This window comes from Strongylocentrotus purpuratus, unplaced genomic scaffold (assembly GCF_000002235.5).
Source record: "Strongylocentrotus purpuratus isolate Spur 01 unplaced genomic scaffold, Spur_5.0 spur5_scaffold_4, whole genome shotgun sequence".
NCBI classification, from domain to species: domain Eukaryota; kingdom Metazoa; phylum Echinodermata; class Echinoidea; order Camarodonta; family Strongylocentrotidae; genus Strongylocentrotus; species Strongylocentrotus purpuratus.
The window spans coordinates 9,190,121-9,213,732 of NW_022145610.1; the positions used below are offsets into that span (position 1 = coordinate 9,190,121).

A 23,612-nucleotide genomic window follows, 5' to 3' on the forward strand; every position below is an offset into this window, starting at 1 on the left:
TAAATTACTCATACTTGGAGACTTTAATGTCCACTGGGAGAATGAGAATTCTAATGAGACAAGCCGGCTTATGTCTTTACTGCATGATCATAACCTTCAGCAGCATGTGGTTGGGCCTACCCATGAATCTGGCCATACATTGGATCTAGTTATTGGACGGGTTGGCGAAGAATGCTTGGAGACTGTAGAGATAGGCGAATCTTTGTCCGACCACTCAGCTATTCACTGTAAGCTGCATTTGAGGAAGCCAAAGGCAGTCAAGAGGGTAATCCAGTTTCGCAAGATAAAGGCAATTGATTCCACCACGTTCAGCTCAGACATAGAGAAGTCCGAGCTATCATCATCTGATGCATCACTAACAGCTGAAACATTACTACATAAGTACAACGTGGTTATGGGAGAACTCCTTGACAGACATGCTCCACAGCGATCCTGTGTCATCATTGATCATCCAGCCATTCCATGGTATAACCAGGAAATAGCAGACGCTAAGCGAAAGCGACGTCAACTTGAGCGTAAATGGAGAAGGACGGGGCTCTCTGTTGATAAACAACTTTTCAAGGATCAAAGAAACCTCACCAAAGAGTTGTTTAAAGTGGCGAAGTCAGAGTTTTGGAACGACCTCATTATGGAGTGTGGCAGTGATCAGAAGGCCTTGTACGGTATAATCAGCCAACTTCTTCATCAGAAAACCTCAGCGTCAAAGAAAATGCCTCAGCATTTAACTGATGATGACCTTGCTGTTGATTTCTCTCGCTTCTTTGTCGGAAAGATTGAGAAAATCCGGGAGTGTATGCCAGCAACTCAGGTCCTCCCAAACGGACAGCCTTCACGTGATTGTGATGCCCATCTGACATTGATACATCCTACATGTCCAGAGGAAGTCAAGCGGATAATTCACAAGACCTCTGCAAAGACATGTTCGCTTGACCCGGTGCCTACAGTTCTTGTTAAACAACACGGTGACCTCCTAGCTCTGCATATTACGTGTCTGATTAATGCGTCACTGCGTGATGGAGTCTTCCCAGACTGTCTGAAACTGGCATATGTTACCCCAGTATTGAAGAAATCTTCACTTGATCACAACGATCTGGCTAACTATCGCCCAGTATCAAATTTGCCTTTTCTGGCCAAAGTGACTGAGAAAATTGTCGCAAGTCGTCTGACAGCTTATCTGCAGGGCAATGATCTACATGAGTGCCTACAGTCTGCATACAGAAAGAATCACAGTGTGGAGACGGCACTACTGAAGGTCTCGGATGACATCCTAACATCAATTGATTGCAGAAAAGCAGCTGCCCTAGTTCTGCTTGACCTGTCAGCTGCATTTGATACCATCGATCATGCTGTTCTGCTTGAGAGACTTAGAGAAGATTTTGGAATTGAAGCAACTGCACTCCAATGGTTTGAGTCTTACCTCAACGACAGAAGACAAGCTGTGGTCATCAATGGCAAGCTATCACCTGAGACCACCCTTAGCTACGGAGTTCCGCAAGGCTCTGTCCTCGGTCCCTTGCTCTTCACACTCTACATCACCCCTCTTGGCTCTATCATACAGCGACATGGTCTTAGCGCACATTTCTATGCAGACGACACCCAGCTCTACCTAACTTTTGATCCAAAAGTTGGAGGCGCTGAGGAACGTGCAGCTGCAGCCATCAGTGCTGCCATCGAAGAGATTCGATGTTGGATGAGACGCAACTTCTTGAAGCTAAATGAAAAGAAAACCGAGTATCTCCTTTTGTCTTCACCACACATGGGAAATAAGATCACTGGTACTCCTATTCTAGTCGGTGAGGAAGCTGTATCTCCCAACAACAAGGCTAGAAATCTTGGAGTAGTCTTCGACAGAACTATGAGCATGAAGGATCACATTTCGCGTGTCTGTCAGTCTGCATTCTACCATCTCCGCAGGATTGCAGAGATCAGACACTGTCTCACCAGAAGTGCCGCGGAAAACCTCATTCATGCTCTAATAACCTCAAGGCTGGATTTCTGCAACTCTCTCCTTGTCGGCTTACCATCATCAGCCATCAAACGTCTCCAGGCGGTCCAGAATGCTGCTGCTCGCCTTCTGATGGGAATCAGGAAGTTTGACCACATCTCGCCTACACTCCATGAGCTTCATTGGCTGCCAGTGCACTGCAGAGTGCAGTATAAGATCTTGCTGCTTGCATTTAAGGCTCTACATAACTTGTCCCCTGGCTATGTATCTGCTCTCATCAGTGTACGTCAGCTACGACCAGGACTACGCTGTGCGGGACTCGTTCTTCAAGTGCCCAGTACCCGTCTAAAAACATACGGGGATAGAGCCTTCTCTTCATCTGCTCCGCATCTTTGGAACTCTCTACCTGTCCAACTTCGAAATTGTAACAACATTGATACCTTTAAATCTGAACTCAAAACCTATCTTTTCCGGCAACATTGCGAATAATATGTGACATATTGAGGGAGCCAGGCGCCTTTGAATGCTTTTGCAGATAAATGGCGCTATACAAATGCTGTTCATCATCATCATCATCATCAATAGCAGCTATTCCAAAGGAAAGCAAAATTATTAGACAGGGAGATTGATAAAAGTTGAATGAAATAAGAAATTTATGCATTTTTGAAAGACAGATCACTATGCGTAAAGGAACTCAAATTGGCCAAATCAGAAATTTCACTGTGATGTAGTAGCAGACAAATGTCTCATTTGTTCCAATAAAAAAATGACTAAAATGTCAATTTGTCCAAATCTATTACTCAGGAGGGTCATAACAGTACATGCATATTACATCCAGGGGGGTGTTTCACAAAGATCCTAAGTTGAACTTATCAATTAGACTTAACAATTATGGAAAGCTGTTAGCATCCTTGAAAATATTCAGTAAAAGTTATTTTAAAAGGCACCAAATGTTGATTCAAATCATTCATATTTTCTATTATCATGGGAGATTTCATGTTCTTGATGCGGAATTTATGAAAAGTCTAAAATACTTGAATTTTTGCTTTTGAACATATTTCATTATAAGTCTACAAATGGCTCTCCATAATATTTAAGTCCAACATAGAGTTAAGTTCGACTTAGAATCTTTGTGAAACAACCCCCTGATATATAAAATCATATATTCTATGTACTCACCTCTTTTCTTAACACCTTGCACTGAGAATATGTTCCCGCTAGCACCTAGAGCAACAGACAAAAGAAAGTGAAGAATAAAAAAAATTAAAAATTGTTCCATCTATAATCCAGATACCCTAGGAGAAAGTTATTCGCTGTACATGTCGACAATGCTATTTTGGTGAAGTCTGGATCATGGTTAAAGATGGAAGACCTATAACTAACATCCGACGGGATTGTTCCATTTTAGGCACAGGTAAGGAGGGGCATCTATTAAATCAATCTCAGGAATATTTCTGATACAAGAAACCTTTAATTGACTACAACTGAGAAAGTTATCACGCTTGCATGAAATTCATAATAAAGGGCTATTTTGCAACTTTGTAAAAGTGTGATCTTTTCAGCCTACAAGCGATTTTGTGATTTTCCTGTTCCTACACTTCCCTCGCTACCCGCAGTAGAAAATGGAATCTTCCAAGACGTGGTATCAGGATTGGAAAGATGATAGAGGGAGATACATCACGACTCTAGTTGCAGTCTAGAATTCTAGGTATGTAACACGTCAGTCTAAACAATGACCGACGTGCCCAGGAACTGTTCACACAAACATCTATAACTTCAAAATGTGTTGTTATGTATTATCAAAATATATGAAAGGTAATACAGAGTTTTGGTATGGGGTCATGAATTTGGTTCAAATGAACATATTGGAAGCATATGCGATCCTACAATATTCAGTGATCGTTGTCGCGGTTGTAATCAAGTCTAAAGTTATGAAATTTTAAATAATAAACTGTTTATGCTCCCTCTCAAGGTCAATATATTGATTTAGCTATAAAACAATGTTTCTTGACTAGAATCAACTAATTAGATATTCCCGTTTGGAAACTATATGTCACAACTACATATTCTGAGATTTTCATGGTCGCAGCTACAATTGTATGGCCGTAGGCGCTATTTGAAATATTCAATTTTTCTCGAAAGAAAAAGTGTTTTAGGGGCTAAATTTTCTAGTGCTTATAATAATACATCCTTGGGGGCATCCAAATATATCAAAATTGTAAAGAATCACTATCCACCTAATTTTCAAAATTTCCCAAAACTTTGTAATACCTTTAATAACTTTAATAAAAATGCTAGGAAAACAAATAGGGGATACGGTATGACAAAATAGCAACCCCCGGTATGTTTTTTTTTTTTATTTTTTTTTTTATTCTCTTTTTACGTTTAGAAACTTTGATGGAATCAAACAAGGTTTGAAGAAAAAAATAGTTCTTATCCCAATTCATTACAGTCATTTCTAGCATCTGTAGAAAGACAGAAAAGCATGAATACCAAAAAATGGGTTAATGACTTAATGCCCTTTTGGCTCCAAATAAATGATATTTGAATCAACCTATCAAAAATATTGAGTCATTTTTATACCTAACTATATATGCATGTATTTATCTGCCGAGAGCCAGATGGGTGTTAAAGGGACTATGTCCCATTTGCAGGCCCAAAAAATGAAAAAGTTAAATTCCAACTGCATTTGAAAGATAATACTAATTTAGAACTTCCCTAAAAAAAGGTGGGGCTTGAAAATGTCTTCAAGTGGGAAAATAATGAATATTAGTTGTCAAATCGACTTTAGGGCTATAGAGCCCAAAAGTAATAGTCTTGATTTTCAGACAATTGTACCGAATGGTCATACGTTTTATGCTGCGCAAAGATTCAATCAGTTTAATCTTGGCCATCACAAGAAGTGGGTTATTGATGTAGACAAATGCTCATGTACCCTTTACAACTCTTATCATGTATGTTATTACCAAAGAAGAAAAAAGGCCAGTCAGTCACTCAATAGTGTCTGACAATGAAGTCTAGCAAGTAAACGGGTTTCCTTGCATAATTTGAATATGAGGACACTGCTAACGTTTAAATTTCACAGATAGGACATACATGACATATTCATAATTCCTGCAAAGTTCTACAGCATTTGAGGTTGGCTGCAAAAGGGACATACATGTAGTACCTTTAACTGTAGTGTAAAAGTATGAGTTAATGCCATTCTGGCTCTCAGCCGACGATTTATTATCAATATGGATAATGTACTACATGTACATGTTTTAAAGCTTCCTAGCTTTATAAGCAACCTGGATTGCAACAAAAATCTAAAATCAGTCGATTACAATTCAGTATGTGAATACATCTCCACCATGTGAACACACCTCCCGGTTGCTTGTGGCATGTCAGTCGTTAATCAAGATAAAGAGCACTAATGGATTACAGATGACCCATATGTAAGTAGGAAACAAACGTAATTGAGCCCTTTGAAGTTCAATTGACATGATGAATATGAACTTGTATTGCACTGTTTCGAGATTAGTCTTGCATCCAAGTTCATTTACTGTTTGGTTTGTTTTCTCTTTAATGTTGACTCTTCTGAAGAAAAACAAAAGACAAGGAGATAACTACTTTGAATATTTCAATATCTTATTTGGAATGGAGAGAGTGGTAGTTTAACTTGATATATATTTAACAACAACAAAACTTTTTGGTTCATGTGCATTTAAGAAAGACAAAATTTGCCATATAGTGACATTTTCTTGCACTGATTTTTTACAAATACTTAATTGTATATCATAATCCATTATATAGTTCTGGGGACAAGCCCAAGATAGACCTTTAGTCTTTGTTTGTCCCTCCACATTTTGATATGTTTTTGTTAATTGTATCTATTGTAATTATGTACTATACCTTTCATTGTGTTGAATTTCTTTAGAACTTTACTGCATTGCTTTTGTATGTTCTTATTGTCATTTTTATAGACTTGTGGAAAGAATAAATTGAACTGAATTAAATTTTGCACCACTGTTCTTCTTTTCTTTTACTTTGCCAGAGTTCTTTTTGAAAACTGCTTTCAGGATATTCATATATTTTTCTTTTGATGGGAGAGATGGGGGGAGGGGAGGTACTACCAAAGAAAATCATATACCCCAACTTACCTCTGTCAGCTCACACTTTGATAAATCATAGTTCGGTTCCGGTGAAGCTTGAGCCTATAATATTACAAAGGAGAGGAGGAGAGATTTATTTTAAAAAAAGGAAAACTATAGTAGGCATATTCTTTAATTTTTCAAACAACACTGATAAAGCAAAAATTGACCAAATGATATTTGGGAGTTTTCCATCACAAGATTTGAGGATTATATTGTCTGAAGTTAAGCAAATTTGAAGTTAGTTTTCTACCCTCAATGACTGATTTGATGAGTATTGATGAGTAAATCACCATTTGGCAACAGGTGTTGCAGTTGGAGGCACTGTGGTTAAGGGTTAAAATCCCAGCCTTACAACAACATCCTTTAGCAAGACATTGATCCACAGTTGCCACTCTCCACCCAGATTGAATTGGTACCTGGCAATTGCTGGGGCAATAACAACTACAATGAAGATGATGATGATGCTTCCTTAGGTTAAAGGTATAGACCAGCTTTGGAATGCTCCCCTCTCAAAAATGAAATGGAAGCTCCTTACCAATCATGTGAAACAATATGTTTTGACTAATACGTGATGATACAAATTATGCCGGGAAACCGTATACTAATTGAAATATTTGGTAAATTATCATATCGATGCGGCCTGGATAGATATCGTGAATGCACTTCAACATTGAACATTTGGGCATATATTTCTGCTTTTTTGCAAACTACGGTTGAAGTATTGCCATCAAAACCTCTGAAGGCAATATTTAACAATATTGAATGGATAACTCTTGAACCGCAATTTTACCACTGCCTATCTTTATCTTTAACAAAATTATCATTATCATCATCATCATCATCATCATTATTATCAACATCTTACTCACCAAGAACTGGCAGTGCTCCATCCGCTTCTTAGCCTCATTGCTCTGCTTATGCATTATCACCTCTACCTCCCAGACATCCTTATTGCTCTTGGGCTCTGTAGGCTTCTTCTTAAAGAAAGGCATCTTAGTGGGTGAGGAGTGGGCCTCACTCCCCGTTGACTGGGTCTTGGATCCTCCCTCCTCCTCCTCTCTGTGGGCACTGTCAGGTTTCTTAGACTAGAGAATAAAGAAGTTTTGAGTTTGAGTTTGAGTTTGAGTTTGAGTTTGAGTTTGAAGTTTTATTATTCAAAAGTACATCAATATAACAATCAAATGTGAATGTTTGACATTGAAAGGATAAATGGGACCTGAAAATAGCATTAAATACTAATCGTGTCTGGTACCACTAGCATCACATCAGTGATATAGACCACTGGCCCCATCCCCAAAGAAAGGTGTAAAACAAAACTAAAATAAACTAACAAAATGAGGAATAAATAAAAGGAAAAGAAAAAGAGAGAAAGATATAGAAATAAAGGGTACTAGGAGGGAGGGGATGGCAACATGAACAGAAGATGATATTGACCCTCTTTAAAGCTCTCCCCTCACTCAGTGATTTCTTCACCTTGTAAGAGGAGTCCCCTAAAATATGAGAAGGTTAACATTTGTTTTGATAGATATGAAAATTAGGGAGCATGCATCAGAAATAAAATGAATAGTTTGAGAAAAAGCAAGAACTTTAGGAAGGATATTGGGAAAACACTTGTTATAACCAGACAAAATTAACATACATCTGCTCTGACTGTGTATCACAAGTTTTTGTAAGAATGTAAATTGAACAACAATAATAACGATTTCAATATATTTCAACAATATTTAGTCCTGTCTTGAATCTGATTTTTATACAGTCCAAACCAAATTCTAAAAAAACCATCTACATGTAAGCAAGGCATTTTTTGTAATTAAAATTTCTGTAGCACTCAGGAAGTAAAACACAAATACATCAAAAATAACAACATTGCAACTTCCACTCACTTATCACAAGCCACTTGATGCCTACAACTTTTACAGTCAAAGCTGGCCTGGAATTAAGAGGATGGGGTCAGGGGTCATTGGGGGACCTATGGCACAAAGAGAAATATGCATGGAAAGGGTATGATCTACATGTACATGCAAGAAAAATACAAACACATGGACGGGTCTATGGGGGGGGGGGGGGGGGTATACACAATATCAAATATTATACAAAATTTCAAATGATGCATGCAAATGAGTTTATCCTACAATTATCCACACTTGAGTTGAGGATGTATGCAACTATTGTACAAAGCCGTCAGGCTATCGAAAAAATATTTTAACAATTTTGGGGGCTACTTTTTAAGCTTGCTTGCATGAAAATAACATTCTTTAATTTGTTTTGCATTGAACTCTATGCAATTTTTTGGGGGGCTCTATTAAGACTTGGGGGGGGGGGGGGCTCTTTTGGGCATTTTGGGAGCGAAATTGCCCCAAGCCCCCTTGTATTTTTCCCTGCTACAAAAGAGTTAATTTCAACTTTTCAAGATCGTTTTGTGTCATTATAGGTGACAAGTAAACCTCAGGTTTATTAGTCTTACTTAGGGCACACACATACGCAGGCTCCACTTATCAATTGTGACCACTACGAGAGACGTACCATGCCACAATTTCCTTGTTTAGTTGCTTAAAATGCTTTTGGCGAGTATTAGTAAAGAATTAGAAGTAAAAGAAGAGATAAGTGCTTTCATTTCTACACCTGTCACGCGCAGTGCTATGCTACGCATGTATCAAGTGATCAAGTCATGAACTGATGCGCATTGCATACTTTAAAATTTAGTACTGGAAAGTATTGCATGCAAGATTTTTCTACGACTTTCCAAGTTACACTGTCTCTAGTAAATGTTCAACTTTTAAGTCTAAGTGCTTCCACATGTTGGGTCGTCATTATCAATAGGCCAGTTTCCTAATGTATTCAGAGACCTTTAAATCGCATTACGTAATCGGAGGGTCGGACAAGCAAAGAACTCGCGGTGCGTAGCAGACTACACTTTGCGTGCATACCATACATGACTGTGTTCGCTAGGTGTGATTGTATAGTTTGTTTTCGCTATTTTGAGAGAGAGAGAGAGAGAGAAGAAAAAGGAGGCAGTTTCAAACTTGAATAATAAATATCTTTGAGATGTGATTTTGTTCTTCATACATTTGATCTTTAAAATCGCCGAGTCTTAGGCAAGAATAATAGAAAAGCATTGCTGGTACAGAACTAGCGATTCACATCTTGCAGCTAAACCTGTTCGGCCAAGTCCCCGGTACAGGCAGCGCACGATACCCCCTCAAAAAGAAGAAAAACAAGGTCGATGATACAAGCGATATTGGCTTGAAAGCCAGTGATGAAACAGAAAGCGAAGCACCAAAATATAAGTTAGCTAGCCGATATCGGCAATTTCCATTCAATTTTGCATTTACCTAAGCTTGAATCTGAGTACAAATTAGGACGTAGAAATGAAAGAAGTGATGAACTATTTTCCACTCGTTCGCACACTGTCACACAGTCACCTCTGCTTGCAGAAGCGTGCGCGCGTACCACGTGTTCGTGTTCGTGTAGGCGCGATTCACATTTTCAAAATGAAAACAATTTTACGGATTAAAAAATGTTTGTGAAACGCCTCGATACGGACTATTTCAAGGCGGACGAGAAACGGCTAACGAGAAGCAAGCACTGACCGCAGAATCAATATTATAAACAAAAGCAACGAGAAATAATGACAATAAAGGTAATAATATAATATATAAGGTCTTTGTTAATAAAATAATATTTATAAAATAATATCGTCCGATGACAGATCTAGAAAGCTAGAATAAGAATGATGGATAATGATAAACAAATAATTTTGAACGGAAAAAATGAAGAAAAACAATGAACAAGGAAAAAGAATGATAGAGCAATGGAAAAAGGGAATAATAAAAGTAATAAAAAAAAACCTTATGATGGCAAGGAAGAAGAATCAGGATGATGAATAATTTTATTGTTTAGAATAAGATTAGGAATTAAGTTTGATTTTCATAAAATAAAAGTTAATGTATTAGACTACAATTCGTCGCTGTTTTCACGAAGTGACGGTAGTAAAAAAAATTGCATTCACTTTGTGTTACGATTTTCCTCACTACCGTCACTTCGTAAAAACAAGGACAATTATGCCGGACCTTCGTTATTCAACTTCAAGAAGCAAGTATTATTATTTAAAAAAAACATTTAAAAATAAAACTGTTATTACATTTTCTATTAGATCTAGTCTAGACTTCTACTTTTTATTTGTTTATTATTTATATATTTTTTCTTTTTGTTCAAGTTGGTATGTTCTGTCTTTTTGCGTCAGTTTGACCTGTATAATCTAGTCACAAGTCGCTATCATAAGCTGCCGAGAGCTAACTAGAGGGAGGATTGTACTCGAGCTTCTCCAGGCCACATAATCTATGGCCATCGGGAAATATCAATCGAAAGTCTTCAAAACTCTTAAAAGCCTTCAGTTTTCGACGATCATAAATGCATGGTCCGCCATATTCTCTACTAGATAATTGAATACGTCATAGGTCCCAAAGTCAGGAATATCGTCAAACTTAAGGGAGGTATGTAACTATAGTTCACTTAACGAAAATCCTGTCCTTTGTAATTTCCCCATACAGTCACGTCTACCGAGTGACACGGACCCCGCAGGTCAGGGGCTACGGGCAGGCTAGTCCGCTACTGCGGACGCTAATTTAACGAGTCTTTTCTCGGGTGTATACCATAGTCGAAACTCCTCTTTTTCTTAGAAAATATTGCAGCTGCCTGAAACTCAGCTTGATGAATGGCAAGTTGGAAGACATTTCCGGCCAAAACAGAAATTCATATATTTACACGCAGTTTTGATAGAAAGATATGAATGAAATTTAACGGCAAGAACCGACAGTCTAATACACAATGCACAGATTCAAAATGGTGATTTGACAAAGCTTGTCGGGCTTGGTTACAGTAACCGCGCATTACGTAACCGCCGAAACTGGCCTATTGGCACACTCAATTATTTAAACTGTGTCTCAATGCGGAAGTGATATATGACAAATCACACAGACAATGATAACTCACATTTTACCCATTTTACACCAAATAGAGTAAAGGAGCCGGTAATCGGCCAGCTCCAGTTTTCGGCTGATTGGTTGGATGCAAGGTAAAATCACTCTAAATACATCGCATAATAGCATAACACATATCCCACACATACCATACCATGCCAGTGTCACTGAAGAACCAAATTTGCAATGAAAAATATATCCTAAAATATCACATTTTAGCGATGTAATCGGCGGTCCCGCTACCCGAATCTGAAAAATCGAGTATCTTACGCGTGTCTGTAAGAAATATGGGTACCATAAAATGAGCTTTATTTCAAGTATTTTTCAGATTTAGAGCCCGATTTTGTGCTAGTCGCAAGCTCAAAAGTATCTCATCGCATGTATTAAATCAATGCAGCCGCACACCGCAACGCACACACGATATCTCTGTCTAATTCAGATTCCAACTTCCGATCACCGCTGTGCCTGTCTTCGGCCAGGCGAGCACCAGGGAGCTCCGGCGTGGGATACCTGCTCTGCCCGCTTGTGCTGTACATCAGCGCGGAAACGCACGGCGCGCGCGAGCGCTTCCTATTGACTTTGTACATGCGGCCGTAAACTGGAACGCTCGGCCGATAACTGGCTCCAAAACAGTGAAAATTGAAATGAATATTGTCATGGCAATTCGTGATTTTTTTCTGGGATTCTTGTTTTGTTTAAATAATAATAATATTTGCTTCATGATTTGAACAAAGAATGATAATAAATAGGAAGTAAAGGGTCCTAAAAATAGGATTTTGTCTTAAGTGGCCGAAAACGGGCTTCTTTACTCTATACAAATTACAATAAAGAAAAATAAAGAAAACAATTTTTTTTTCAAATGACAGCTTGCCATAACAAAAACAACAACATTCTAGTTTCATCTGAGCTGGAATGACTCTTTCAACATAGCCTTAAAAAACGACAATGCAATCTAAGGACTACGGGTACACATGTCAAAATCAAAGGAGTAACATTTCATTGGGGCAACATGAAAAACAAGGCGAGCGATAAACTGTCACATTCATACAACACATTAATTCTACTAACGCCTAAAGCTACGTATGGGACACACATTAACATCAACCATTCATTATGTCATTATGATGCAAAACAAACACAAGATACACCGCCTTCACATCAATTTTTACTTACTTTGGGTTTCACAGCTTCACATTCAGCCATCTAACGCTCGGATAAATTGTATCATTTGTTTGTAAAATGTCGTAACCCGCAAATTCATGTATATTTCAATTGGCCATTCCTGTCATCTTTCGGTTTTCCACCAGCCTTGTGTTTGTTGTTTTTGTTAACTTTGTCTTTGTGATGATGATGTCATCTCTATAACGGGTCATTAGGATAACTCCTCACCGATATTACGTGAGCTTGGCATATATTCTGAGATGATGATTTAATGAAGTTGGTGGTTGTTGTGGTAACTATTGTGAAGCATGATAGAGGATGCCAGTATCAAATTGAATAGAAAGCGATGGTCTGACAGAGAGATCGAGAGAGAAAGAGGGAGAGAGAGAATAGCGAAAGAGAGATCGAGAGAGAGTAGGGAGAGATAGAGAGACAGACAGATATACAGGCAGACAGAGAGAGAGGGAGAGAGGGAGAGAGGGAGAGAGAGAGAGATAGGTAGATAGATAGATAGAGAGAGAGAAAGAGAGAGAGAGAGAGGGAGAGAGAGAGAGAATGGGGAGAGAGAAAGAGAGAGAGAAAGAAGAAGGAAGGGGGTGTATTAAAAAAGAAACATACAACCCGTTCTAAAATAGATTTTGGCGGACTTATATTTATATCTTGCTCAGTTTCCTAATTATATGTATTGAAATGATTTAATGGCTCAGTCCGAGGGGCCTTGAATATTATTAGGAATGGATCTTTGATATGATTATCTCATATAGAAAAAGATTCGACCCTATCATTTCTTGATTTAGATTTTCTTTTGTTTCCAAATTTATACTTATTTATACTGTTTATATTTATTCCAGATTCATAGTCTACTAACTCTCACATATCTTATCTCATTATTTAGAATATACAGACATATTACCAGGTAACGCAAAGCTTAGTAATACGATTTATTTTACATAATGATGATTGCGATCAATAGCAAAACTCAATTGTACAACCAATTGCTAAGCTTTTGAGGAAGAAAAAAAAAATAGTTTCAGGAAAAAAAAGTCAATACTTTTTAGGCGCTCTCTCTGTCTGTCTGTCTCTCTCTATCTCTGTCTCTCTGTGTGTGTCTCTCCATCTTTCCCTAGCTTCTCATCACTCTCTTTCGCTATTTCTCCCCCCCCCCCCCTCCCCCCCCCCTCTCTCTTTCCCCCCCCCCCTCTCTCTCTCTCTCTCTCTCTCTCACTCTCTCTCCATCTATCCATCTATTCCTTCTCAGCTCTCTCGTTCGCTATCTCTCTCTCTCTCTCTCTCTCTGTCACCATTTTTGTATTACCACTCTTTCTATTCAATTCCATTTAAATTGCAATGTGCCACACCCCCAAAGCAGCGAAGTTGTTCTCAGGGGTCGATATAGGGACTCCGGCCCTGGAAGTAAAAAAAAAAGGAGCGGGGGGGGGGGGGGGGGTAGGGGTGTTAACAAAAATAGACCCTTATTAAATTTCAGTCATCAGGAGTTCAGCTCATGTGATTGTGTTTCACTTTTTTGTTCATAACAAGTCACGTTTTACGGAATTATTAATATAGATGTCCATATTGATGCCGCGTAGACGATGACTCTTTAAAGTAGTAAAAAAAAATTTAAAAAAAGTAAGAAGATTGGAACAACAGAAATATCAAATAAGATAATAGAGACAAGTAAGAAGAACTGGAAGTTTGAAAGAAATAGTTATTGATGAAAATTATAATAATATAAAGTATACTAAATCACAGTCTTATAAACCATGCAAGGAGCTATAGCTGTTTTTTTCCCTCCTGATTGTTGTTGTGTTGTTTCCCTTCTTTTTTAGGATTTAGGAGGAGTATGTATGTGTGTGTGAGTAGGGGGGGGGGTATTTTTCATTTTACACAACTGAACATATTCTATCCCAGTGTACGATGTTGAAGACTGAGACAAAATGTTTGCAGCTAAACTATGTTTGATTAAGATATACGACTTTAAATTATTGCTGCTCGGTTATCAAGGAGATAAGAAGCCAGTCCTTGCGTTGTCAACAGTTGAAAACATCTTCACTGATGGCCTTTCAAGCCACTGACAGATTTAGGGAGTGGGGTGGGGGATATATCATGGCTGAGTGGCTGTGTCCCCTTCGATGTAGTGACTCTCTTCTTCTTCTTCTTCTTCTTCTTCTTCTCCTTTTCTTGTTTTTTCTTCTATTTCAATCTTCTTCTTTTTCTTTTTTTTTGTTTGTTGGAGAATTCTGGAGCAAAATGGCACCGAAATAAATATTTTTATGACCCCCCCCCCTCTTTTTTGCTCGTCAGAATTTAGGAACACGGTATAAACAATATTATGTACCCTTCTTTTCACAAATCCTGGATCCGCCCCCGTTTCAAACTGTGATAATAATCACCTGCACGTATACCAGTGTATCTGGGTCCCGGATCTTGGTTTATATTTCATTTCTATCATGAAGGAGGGTTATAACATTCACTCTATTTTACGTCAAATCAGTCAGCATGGGATAATTTGGTTAATCATTCAATTCCTTGTCGTTATCAAGCTCGTAATTTCAAATATATTCGAAAACAGATTGAGGCATGCATTTACAGAGTTTGGCCAACTTCGTTCCTATTTAATAGTCACGAACCCAGTGTTGCTTTGTTGGGCAAGCACACACGTTGATAAAATGCGCCTATTCGTGACCAACCAGTGGCTACTGAAAAGTGTGAAGTGGCGCCATCAGTGCGTTTGCGACCGGTCTGCGACACGAGTGAAAAAAGTTTGTACCAAACAAACAAAACATCATACAAATGGTTGTTTTGGGAGCGCTTAAAAAATCAAATCTTAAAGTGAAATCTGCATTGGAATCTAAATTTTGCTAATCTATTATCTATTTTTGCCTTTCCTTTCAATTTTCAATCTCTCTTAAAAGTGGGGGGTTGGGGGGGGGGGGGGTATCAAAGTAAAATCTGGATTAGATTCTAAATTCTTGCTAATCTTTTCCCCAATTTCTTTTTGCCTTCCATTTCAAGTCTCAATCTCTCTTCCCCGGTCTCTCCACGTTCCCCCCCCCCCCCTTTCCCCTCATCTCACATCCTCGAGGTCTCACCCTTTCTCCCTCTTCCTCCTGAATATGTTACATTCTAGCTACTCAGAGATCACCAGCAAACAACAGAGATGTGTTTTTATATATTTTTAATACCTTTATAATTCCACTGCACAGAACAATAATACCAATTATTGCAACTTCTGTAGAAATAAAAGCACAGTATGAAAAGTGAATGTTTTAGGTAAACCTGCATGGTTTGCAAGATAAGAAAATACACCAAACTTCTGTAAATAATATGTTACGGTAGAACTTTGAATTGTTGAGAGCCAGATCGAAGGACATTAATTCTGTTTTAAAATGATGTTCATTCCCTGAGCAGACAATTTCGTCTGTAGAGAGGATGAAAGGCATTATCAAAACTTGTTATTTTACTTCTGGCTCTCCTCATCTCATGAATTCAAACAATTAAAAAAAAAAAAAAAAAAAAAAAATCACCATTGATCCAATACCTGTTATTTGGAAAACCGGTGTGCTACTGTCTTTTAGCAGTAACTTGTTGAGGAAAATCCCAAAACATATCATTGAACTAGTTGCATGATTTACCAAATTGTGTCACTGAACTTTCATGTTTACAATTTCTTCATCATCTTTCTGTTTATGCAACATGGATTTCAATGGTATAAGGAAAATATGCATGACCGTATTTTATCAAACACAATATTATGTCATATTAATATCTACATCCATAGAATTAGACATTTTGGCTTATAATCTTTAACAAGATAAAGGTGGACTAACTGAATCCTGGTGTAACTTTAGTGATTTATGGAGCACAATTTAGAACAATTTTGTTTGTAAATATGGTCACAGATTCATGGTAATTCTTAATGCTACTTGAAATATTGACTAACAACAATATCTGACTAAAGTGTATGAACTTGAAGCTACACACAACTTTTCAAAAAGCTTGCAAAAGACATATCTCTATGATCACAAACTTGATAGTCAATTGGACTGTCCATTTTAAGACAATTAAGACATTTTCAGACCTGTCATGGAATTAACAGGCTAAAATATTACCACTGATGCATAGATAATTTATCTAAATACTAAAATTGTAATACTAAAGATTTGTATTGGTATGATTGCATAGTTCACAGAAAAAGAAAGCACTCATAATTTATCTCATGCATAGAATATATAATCGTTTCATAGAATTATTACTGAATCAATATTACAGCGCAGCTTTCAAGTAGATAGCATGGACGGAAAAGAAAAATTAGCACAAACCTCGTTGATTAATAATATTGATGATGTACAATCGTGCATCTTATTTACAAATATATAAGGCAGCTGTATATATACACAACATGTTTACTGTAGGATCAGAACAATAGTATATTCTAAGGTATACTCAATACACATTATTTCCCAACCTATAGTCAAGAAATTTTTGCAACTAATATTTTGCAAGGCACAAAGACAATTGGCAATTTTTTCTCTCAATTTAGACTAGTCGGTGAAGGCATTCTCCAAACTATAAGGCATATAACTTTGATTTTGCGTCTATTACCGTCTTCTTCGGTTCAAATCTCACAAAAAATACAAAAAGCAATTCATCTCTTATCTATATCGGCATAAATGAACTTTTGCATGCAATGGAATGTCGTAAGGAATCATGATATGATGATTTTCTTGCTCCAAACGGAACCCTGATAAAAAAAAATTCTTTGCATGCACACAGCAAAAACCCCACAATATGATAATCTTTTTTTTTCTGCCTCACTGGAGAATTTTCAAGTGACTTGATAATCATTTTCATAATAATAACTTTGTCACCTCTTCCATGTAGTGAAAAAAAACTCATTGAAGATTTTGGTTTTCTCCATCCAACCATTGAATACCCTCAAGGTTGGAAGAAGGTCTATGAAAGATATCCTCTACAGCACAATCAAATCGCATTGAAAGGCCGATATCTTGAAATAATCTTACATGCTAGCTTTAGCGTCCTAAGCATTATGCTTTATTATTTATACAAAGGTGAATATAGCGGCCAATAAGGGCTTAATAGATACACCCAAAATGCAAATTTTATTACCCTGTTCTAAACTTGCCGTTCAGTAGCCTCTTTTATTTCTACAATGTTTGTGCATGCAGAGTGGTCTATTAATGCTCCTCCTTTTTTATATGAAAGACTACTAGCTGTCCTCATGAAATCTGCCTTCATTTCATCCTATGAAAAATAAAGGTCTGAGAATGAGCTGTACAACATAAAACAGACTAGACATCAACACTTTCTTCAAGGTGCAACCATTTTTAAACTCCTAACAATGTAACGAAAAGTCCCATATATTCCACTTCATTCCAAATCATTCACAGCATATTTAGAACCAGAGTGACCTTTGACATAAAACTATAGTGCTTTGCACACTTACACTTCCTAGCAGATTAAAATGTGACACTTCATTCGATTTACATGCAATTTATTCACAAATGTTTAATTTGTCATCATTTCTATAATGCAATAAATAGCATATCAAGACATTGTATGACTAGTAATTTTAAACTATATATTCTTAATATTATATTATTTTATTTAATATTTAGATAACTTGCTAGTGATGCTCAATTAGGACAGATAGAAACATTTTCTGAACTTAATGAGATATTTTACAGTTGCTCTGAAATTACTCTTTGTTGTCTTGTTAGATAATCCAGACTCCTTTAGGTCATCGTACTATGGACTCCCTAGGAATTAAAATACAATATACCTCACATGATAGAATCATCTCCGCACTTTATACAAATGTGTTTATCAGATATACTTTACATGATTTCTTTCATTAAAAAGAGAAGAATATATTGCTTTTTTTTTTTTTCTTCTGCACACTGGCAACACCACCTGACAGACGGGAAAAAATCAAACGCTTCCCATCACCCATCGGTGGTTGGCAAGGCGACGTCGCCCCCGTACGATGGCGGAGTCGACGCTGGCACCGGCGTGCTTGTGTCGGATATCACCTTGGAGACGACCCTGGGCCAGCTGCAGGAGGCCGATGTTGCGACTAGTCCTGAGGAGCGATTCGTCCAGGCCAGCAGCGCCCTGAAGAATGGGATGAGGAGAGTGAAGCATGTTAATAATAACGTGAAGTACGGGGGATTTTTTTCTAAAAATACAGACTACAGTGAAACCTGTCTTTAAAGACCATCAAATGGAGACAATAAAAGTGGTCGTTATAGGCAGATGGTCTTTGTAGACAGGTGCCTATAGTACACGTTTCAATGAGAAACCATTTTCAAGGGAAACAAAAAAGGTGGTCTTTGTAGACAGGTGGTCACTAAAGCAGGTTTGACTGTATCAGCATCTACATTATGTTTACCCATTGCCTACTGTAAGTTACTTGGTGGCTCATTCATGTACTAAGTCCAGAGATTGAGAGAATTTAGGAGTGAACAGGTTAAATGAAAGTTATTCTACAGGAGTGCCCCCGGCCAGTTTGCAGAAGAAGAAAAAAACAAAAAACTTTTGGTAGGGACACAGTAGAAGGTGCAATTCATTTCACCTTGTTTACCTTACGTATATGTACAAATAAACATTATCATGCATTCTTGCGACAAATACAATTTCATCAAAATGATAATGGTAAAAAGAAACTGCTAGTTAGATTAGAGTGTGGTTTAGGGACACAGAGATTTTTTTAAAAAGAACTGGTTTTACAGGATTCCTTGTCAAGTACTTAATTGTGTACATGTAGATAGACTTGCTGTACAAGGATTAAATGATTTACATGTATGTGTACTATGGTGTAGGTCTCCATAAAGTTTTATTGGTACACAGAAATTCTTTGAATACTACCCAAAACCCCCCTAAACCTTGGAGAAAAAAGTGAAAGGACTAATTCCTCCTGCTTACCCTAATGATACCCTGTGCTTCTGGTAGGTTTGTGCCCGGGTGTCGTTGGAAGACCCGGACTATAGGGCGGGTCAGCTTCTCCCTGGTCTCCAGGTCGGACTGCAGCTCAGGCCCAATGGTGTAGCCCAGGGCCTTCTCGGTGGAATCGTACCAGCGCTGGGCACGGTGGATGGAATGGCGGTTCTCACCAGCAGCGACCGTTAGATGTTGCTGAATTTTGAAAGAAGATAAAAGGATGTTACAAAATTTGTCAAACCTAGCCAATATATAATTCAATGAAATACCCTGTTGATAAGACAACTAAAAAAATGATTCATTCAGCTGATTTAAAGATGGATATGCAATAGCTGAACCAAAAATACAACTATTGACCTAAGGTGAATATCTTGAATGTTAAATGTAATCTATAGAGATTTACTGCATTTAAGATTATAGAAGAAATAGTTGAATTCTTAGCAATGTCATGGAGTACTACTTTACACTTTGTACTGAAGATCAATTTACTATCTGGGCCCTGTTTCATAAAACTTGTTATCAATAACAAGCAAGCTATTGAAATCATGGCATCTGACTGGCTGAAAGCAAATTTGTCAAAGAAATTTAGCAGTTGTTATAGATAACAAGTTTTATGAAACAGACCCTAGATCCATTTATGATATACTGCAATGTACCTTCAGTGTGATAGTCTCTGCCACTTTCTGGTTGAGGCCATCATTGACGGCTCTGTGTGCAGCCTGCTGTAGCTGCTGAGTATTCTCAATGGCATCACGAATGTCTTTGCGCAGGAACTGTGAGCGTTGACGAGCTTCCCGGGCCTGAGCGATAGCCGCTGCTGCTTCTGGGGTGAAAGGACCCAGAGGGTCCGGAGGGGGCGTCCCCGACCGATTCTCTGCATCTGGTGGGGAGGCTCCTGTACCTAGTAGCTCCGCAACGTTGCCGTTGACCTGGCGAGTGTAGCCCATGCCGTTGCCGCCAAAGGTCATGGTCTTGTCCTGGCGAGAGACGCGTCCGCCGCCGCGGGAAGCACGTCCATTGACGGATGAGACGGCGTGGCATAGAAGGTCTAGGACCCTGTTCCTTTCTTGGATGACAGCACTGAGTCGCTTTCGACACTGATCCAAGACCTGAACATAAAATACATACCAACATTTAGACACAATAATCATCATGGTAACAGGGCTAACATTTTCTTGATGCCCTTTCAAAGAGTTTTGGATTCATTTCTCCAGCTTTAGGTCCAGCTAACACGGTGCAGTGCATTCAAGAAATTAATATGAGAAACAAAAGTAGATTCAGGTCTGGCCAAGGTATCAGTCTTGTGTTGGGGCTTGGACCTGTGACCTTTGCATTTCTACTATTTCCCGGGCAAGTATTCAAACCGCTTCAATAACTATAACATCTCTAGCTACCCCTACGTGAAAGTCGATAATGATGTCTAAAAAAGAACACCCAAAACAAAAAGCAGGGTTTGTGAAACTTACCTGAAGTTGTTTCTGAACTGAGCGTAGTTGCAATTCAAGAGCCTTTTTCAGTTGATGGAGATGTCGGAATTCTTTCTCCATAACGTTGTCGGCACCATCCCTTCCCTATAACAATGAATGGAAAGCAGATAAGAAAATTATTAATATTTTTTAGAAAATTCTTCAGGAGAATATCAAACTGCTCAAGGAAAAGTATACAGGTTCCATTGCATATAGATTAAAACAAAACAAGTTTTCAAAAGAAATTGAATTTAATGTAGATACAGTGAAAGCTGTACACAAAGACCACTCAAAGACAAGAAAAGTGGCCTTTCTGCATGGTTTCTTTTTTATACAGACTAAATTTGTGAGAAAACTATTCACATGAAATAACAACAAAAGCAGAAATGTGGTCTTTATAGAGAGGTAGTATTCACATACAGATGGTTGTTGAGCAGGTTTGTTTCCATCTTAAATCAAGATCCCCTATGTACACTAAAACTTGCTTACCCACAACCTGTATAGAAAGACCACCTACATTGTATCTATAAAGACCACATTTTCTGTTTCCTTTGAGAAAGCAATTCTAATCGAAGTGTGTAATAAAGAAACCTGTACATAAAGACCACCTGTCCACCTCCATGTACATTTTGTATAAAGTTTGCTTTTCCTGTCTCTTTCCGGTCTTTATATACAGGGTTCACTGTATCAACTGTCATGACTTATCCATACTGGGCCCCCATCTTATAAAGAGTTGATATCAATGGCAACTTAATTGCGATTGTTATCAATCGAAACTATGTTCATACGAGATAGGGGACAGCAAACTTGCGATTGGAATACAGGAATTGTGATTGATTTGGATCAATCACAACTTGGGGCGCTGATCTTTAAAAATGCAATTAGCAACTACACTTAGTTACTTGAAGGTTGCCATGCCAAACTTCAAAGAGCAATGGTCTATTTGCTTTCCCTTGGGTTACAGAATCCATGCCTGCTTTGTTTATTTAAAAAGAAACCCCATCAGTAAGTCAGTATGAAGAACAAACAAAAGGAGTTGCTACACAAAGTTCTCCTTACATGCTTTGGGCCCGAACAATGGTCAGGCTTTTGGCATACACTCACAAATGGAAGTCCAAAGGAGGATTTGCAAAAACAGCCAAGCAGTAAAATGTTAAAAAGGTAAGATCCCCTCCCCCCCCCCCAAAAAAAAAAGGTCAAAACTCATTTTGAGGGTGTGCGAGATTTCTATTACCGGAAATAAAACAATAAATCCAAGTAGACCAGACTGATTTTTCCACCATGGTATTGAAAAAATAAAAGCATCAGCTTTGAACAAATGTAGTCTAGTTTTGGAGCAATGACATGAAAAAACTGTGGAAAAAAATTACATTGTGAAAATACTTACGGTATGAAAGATAAATTTTCATTGATAGGTCTTTTTTAGATAATGAGTTTTGAACAATGGTTAAACAATGCATTTGGCTCTGCATGACTGTTGAGTTTTGAATTTCTACAAACCAAAAAGAGATGCGGGACTTGTAGATCTAGGAGGGTTTTAATTTTCCACTAAACTATTATCAATCATTCTGTTAAGTAAGTGAGTTTGACATCAACATTTACGTGAATCACAAAATTGTTCCAATCTCTTAACTCATTATTTATGGATCTAAACTCGTCTACAGTGCTTGGACTCTTTTGAGTATTGTGGCAAAGTCAACTGTGGGAGTCCTCATATAGCTGCAAAGAGTTACGGCTCTTTTATTCTGTTAGAACTTTAGAAGATTAATGGACAACAGATTCTTAAAACTAAGACTAGATCTACATCTATTCTAGACCAAAACTGCAAAAGCTTCATTCTCTGATATCGATGATTGTTCCGCTGATATTACATCTTGCTCCTCTGACCGCCTCAGCTCTAGATCTAGATCATATGATTATGAGGTTGACAAATGTCAGTTTTATTAAAGAATGACCCATACCACATGGTTACTTCTGTCTAGACCCCTCTCGACTATAGCAGAAGATAGAAGTTATTAAACAACGAATTGAAACACGTTAGACTAGGCCTATCTTTGATCTAGAAATAGAATCTACATTGGAACAACAACAAAATGACGGATCTAGAATGACTGTAGAATCTACTAAAAACAAGATGAATTACCCTTTCTCTTGATGGCCGTGTACATCTGATTTCTGTGCTCATCTTATTGAGGGCAATGTCTTTTCGAATGTGTTCCAATTGCTTCTCCAGTGCCTCCTTCCCTCGTATTAAACTTTTGACTTCTTCATTGGTTTCAAGAAAACTGTCCCTGAGTTTGACGAGTGATATTCTGCATTCTCTGACATACTGGTGAACAACTGTGTTACTCTGCTGTGCACAATTATCTCGAAGGGATGGCAAGGCATCAAACGATCGTCCAACTTCTTGGCCTGTGTCAGTTTTCTCTACAGCCGCCTGAGAAATTTTGATTTCTTTCACCGTAGCATCGCTCCAACTTTGTGGGCCGACCGTCGCCGTGGCAAGCGGTATTTGTGTACGTGAGCGCGTGGACATCATCTTGGAAAATGCGTTTCTTTATTCCTCCATTGCACAGAAAAAAAATATTCCTTTGAAAAATACACCCGTTTATCCAGGAATTCAACGATCTTTTTCTAAATTCCGGCTATTTTTCTGATGATTATGAGCAGTTAGCAGGGAGTGGGTGTTGTTATCTCCCGCGTGTGGTGGAACATTACAGGTGCTAGGTACCGCGGTAGCGTGTATAACACACGTTCAATATATTAGAGGCGGTGCCGGTACTCTTTGGCGTCTGTTGCTAGATGGTGTTGTCATGGGATCCCCTCGACCCTGTTATGCGTGACCGATGTCAATAGAAAACGTCACCGAACTCGTTAGAGAGCGCTATTGTGATTGGTTCATTGGCCCCGTGCAACAGGTGCACAGCATAGATCTCTCTACGTGGTTTTGTTTATAATCTAATCA

The 23,612-nt window shown here is 38.2% G+C and overlaps 2 protein-coding genes across 3 annotated transcripts in view; both read right to left on the bottom strand.

Moving 5' to 3' along the window:
- The window catches only part of LOC100892006 (E3 ubiquitin-protein ligase LRSAM1), a 30,531-nt gene extending 18,132 nt beyond the window's left edge, over positions 1-12,399 (bottom strand). The window contains exons 1-5 of one of the 2 annotated variants that reach the window (XM_030997106.1): positions 12,234-12,399; positions 7,965-8,050; positions 6,951-7,166; positions 6,088-6,141; positions 3,125-3,169 (exon numbers count right to left, since the gene is read on the bottom strand). In XM_030997106.1, the coding sequence (XP_030852966.1) occupies positions 3,125-3,169; positions 6,088-6,141; positions 6,951-7,073 (222 nt within the window). In that variant the 5' untranslated portion in view covers positions 7,074-7,166; positions 7,965-8,050; positions 12,234-12,399. The remainder of the gene's footprint in view (positions 1-3,124; positions 3,170-6,087; positions 6,142-6,950; positions 7,167-7,964; positions 8,051-12,233) is intronic. The other variant, XM_030997105.1, reaches the window with a different exon arrangement.
- Positions 12,400-15,382: 2,983 nt separating this feature from the next.
- LOC575169 (coiled-coil domain-containing protein 105) lies at positions 15,383-23,429 on the bottom strand. Its single transcript, XM_775585.5, has 5 exons — positions 22,791-23,429; positions 20,648-20,752; positions 19,838-20,290; positions 19,167-19,376; positions 15,383-18,356 (listed from the first exon to the last, which is right to left on the bottom strand). Exons 1-5 carry the CDS (start codon positions 23,184-23,186, stop codon positions 18,174-18,176), a joined length of 1,347 nt encoding a protein of 448 aa, XP_780678.1. The 5' UTR covers positions 23,187-23,429; the 3' UTR covers positions 15,383-18,173.
- Between the last annotated feature and the right edge of the window lie 183 nt (positions 23,430-23,612).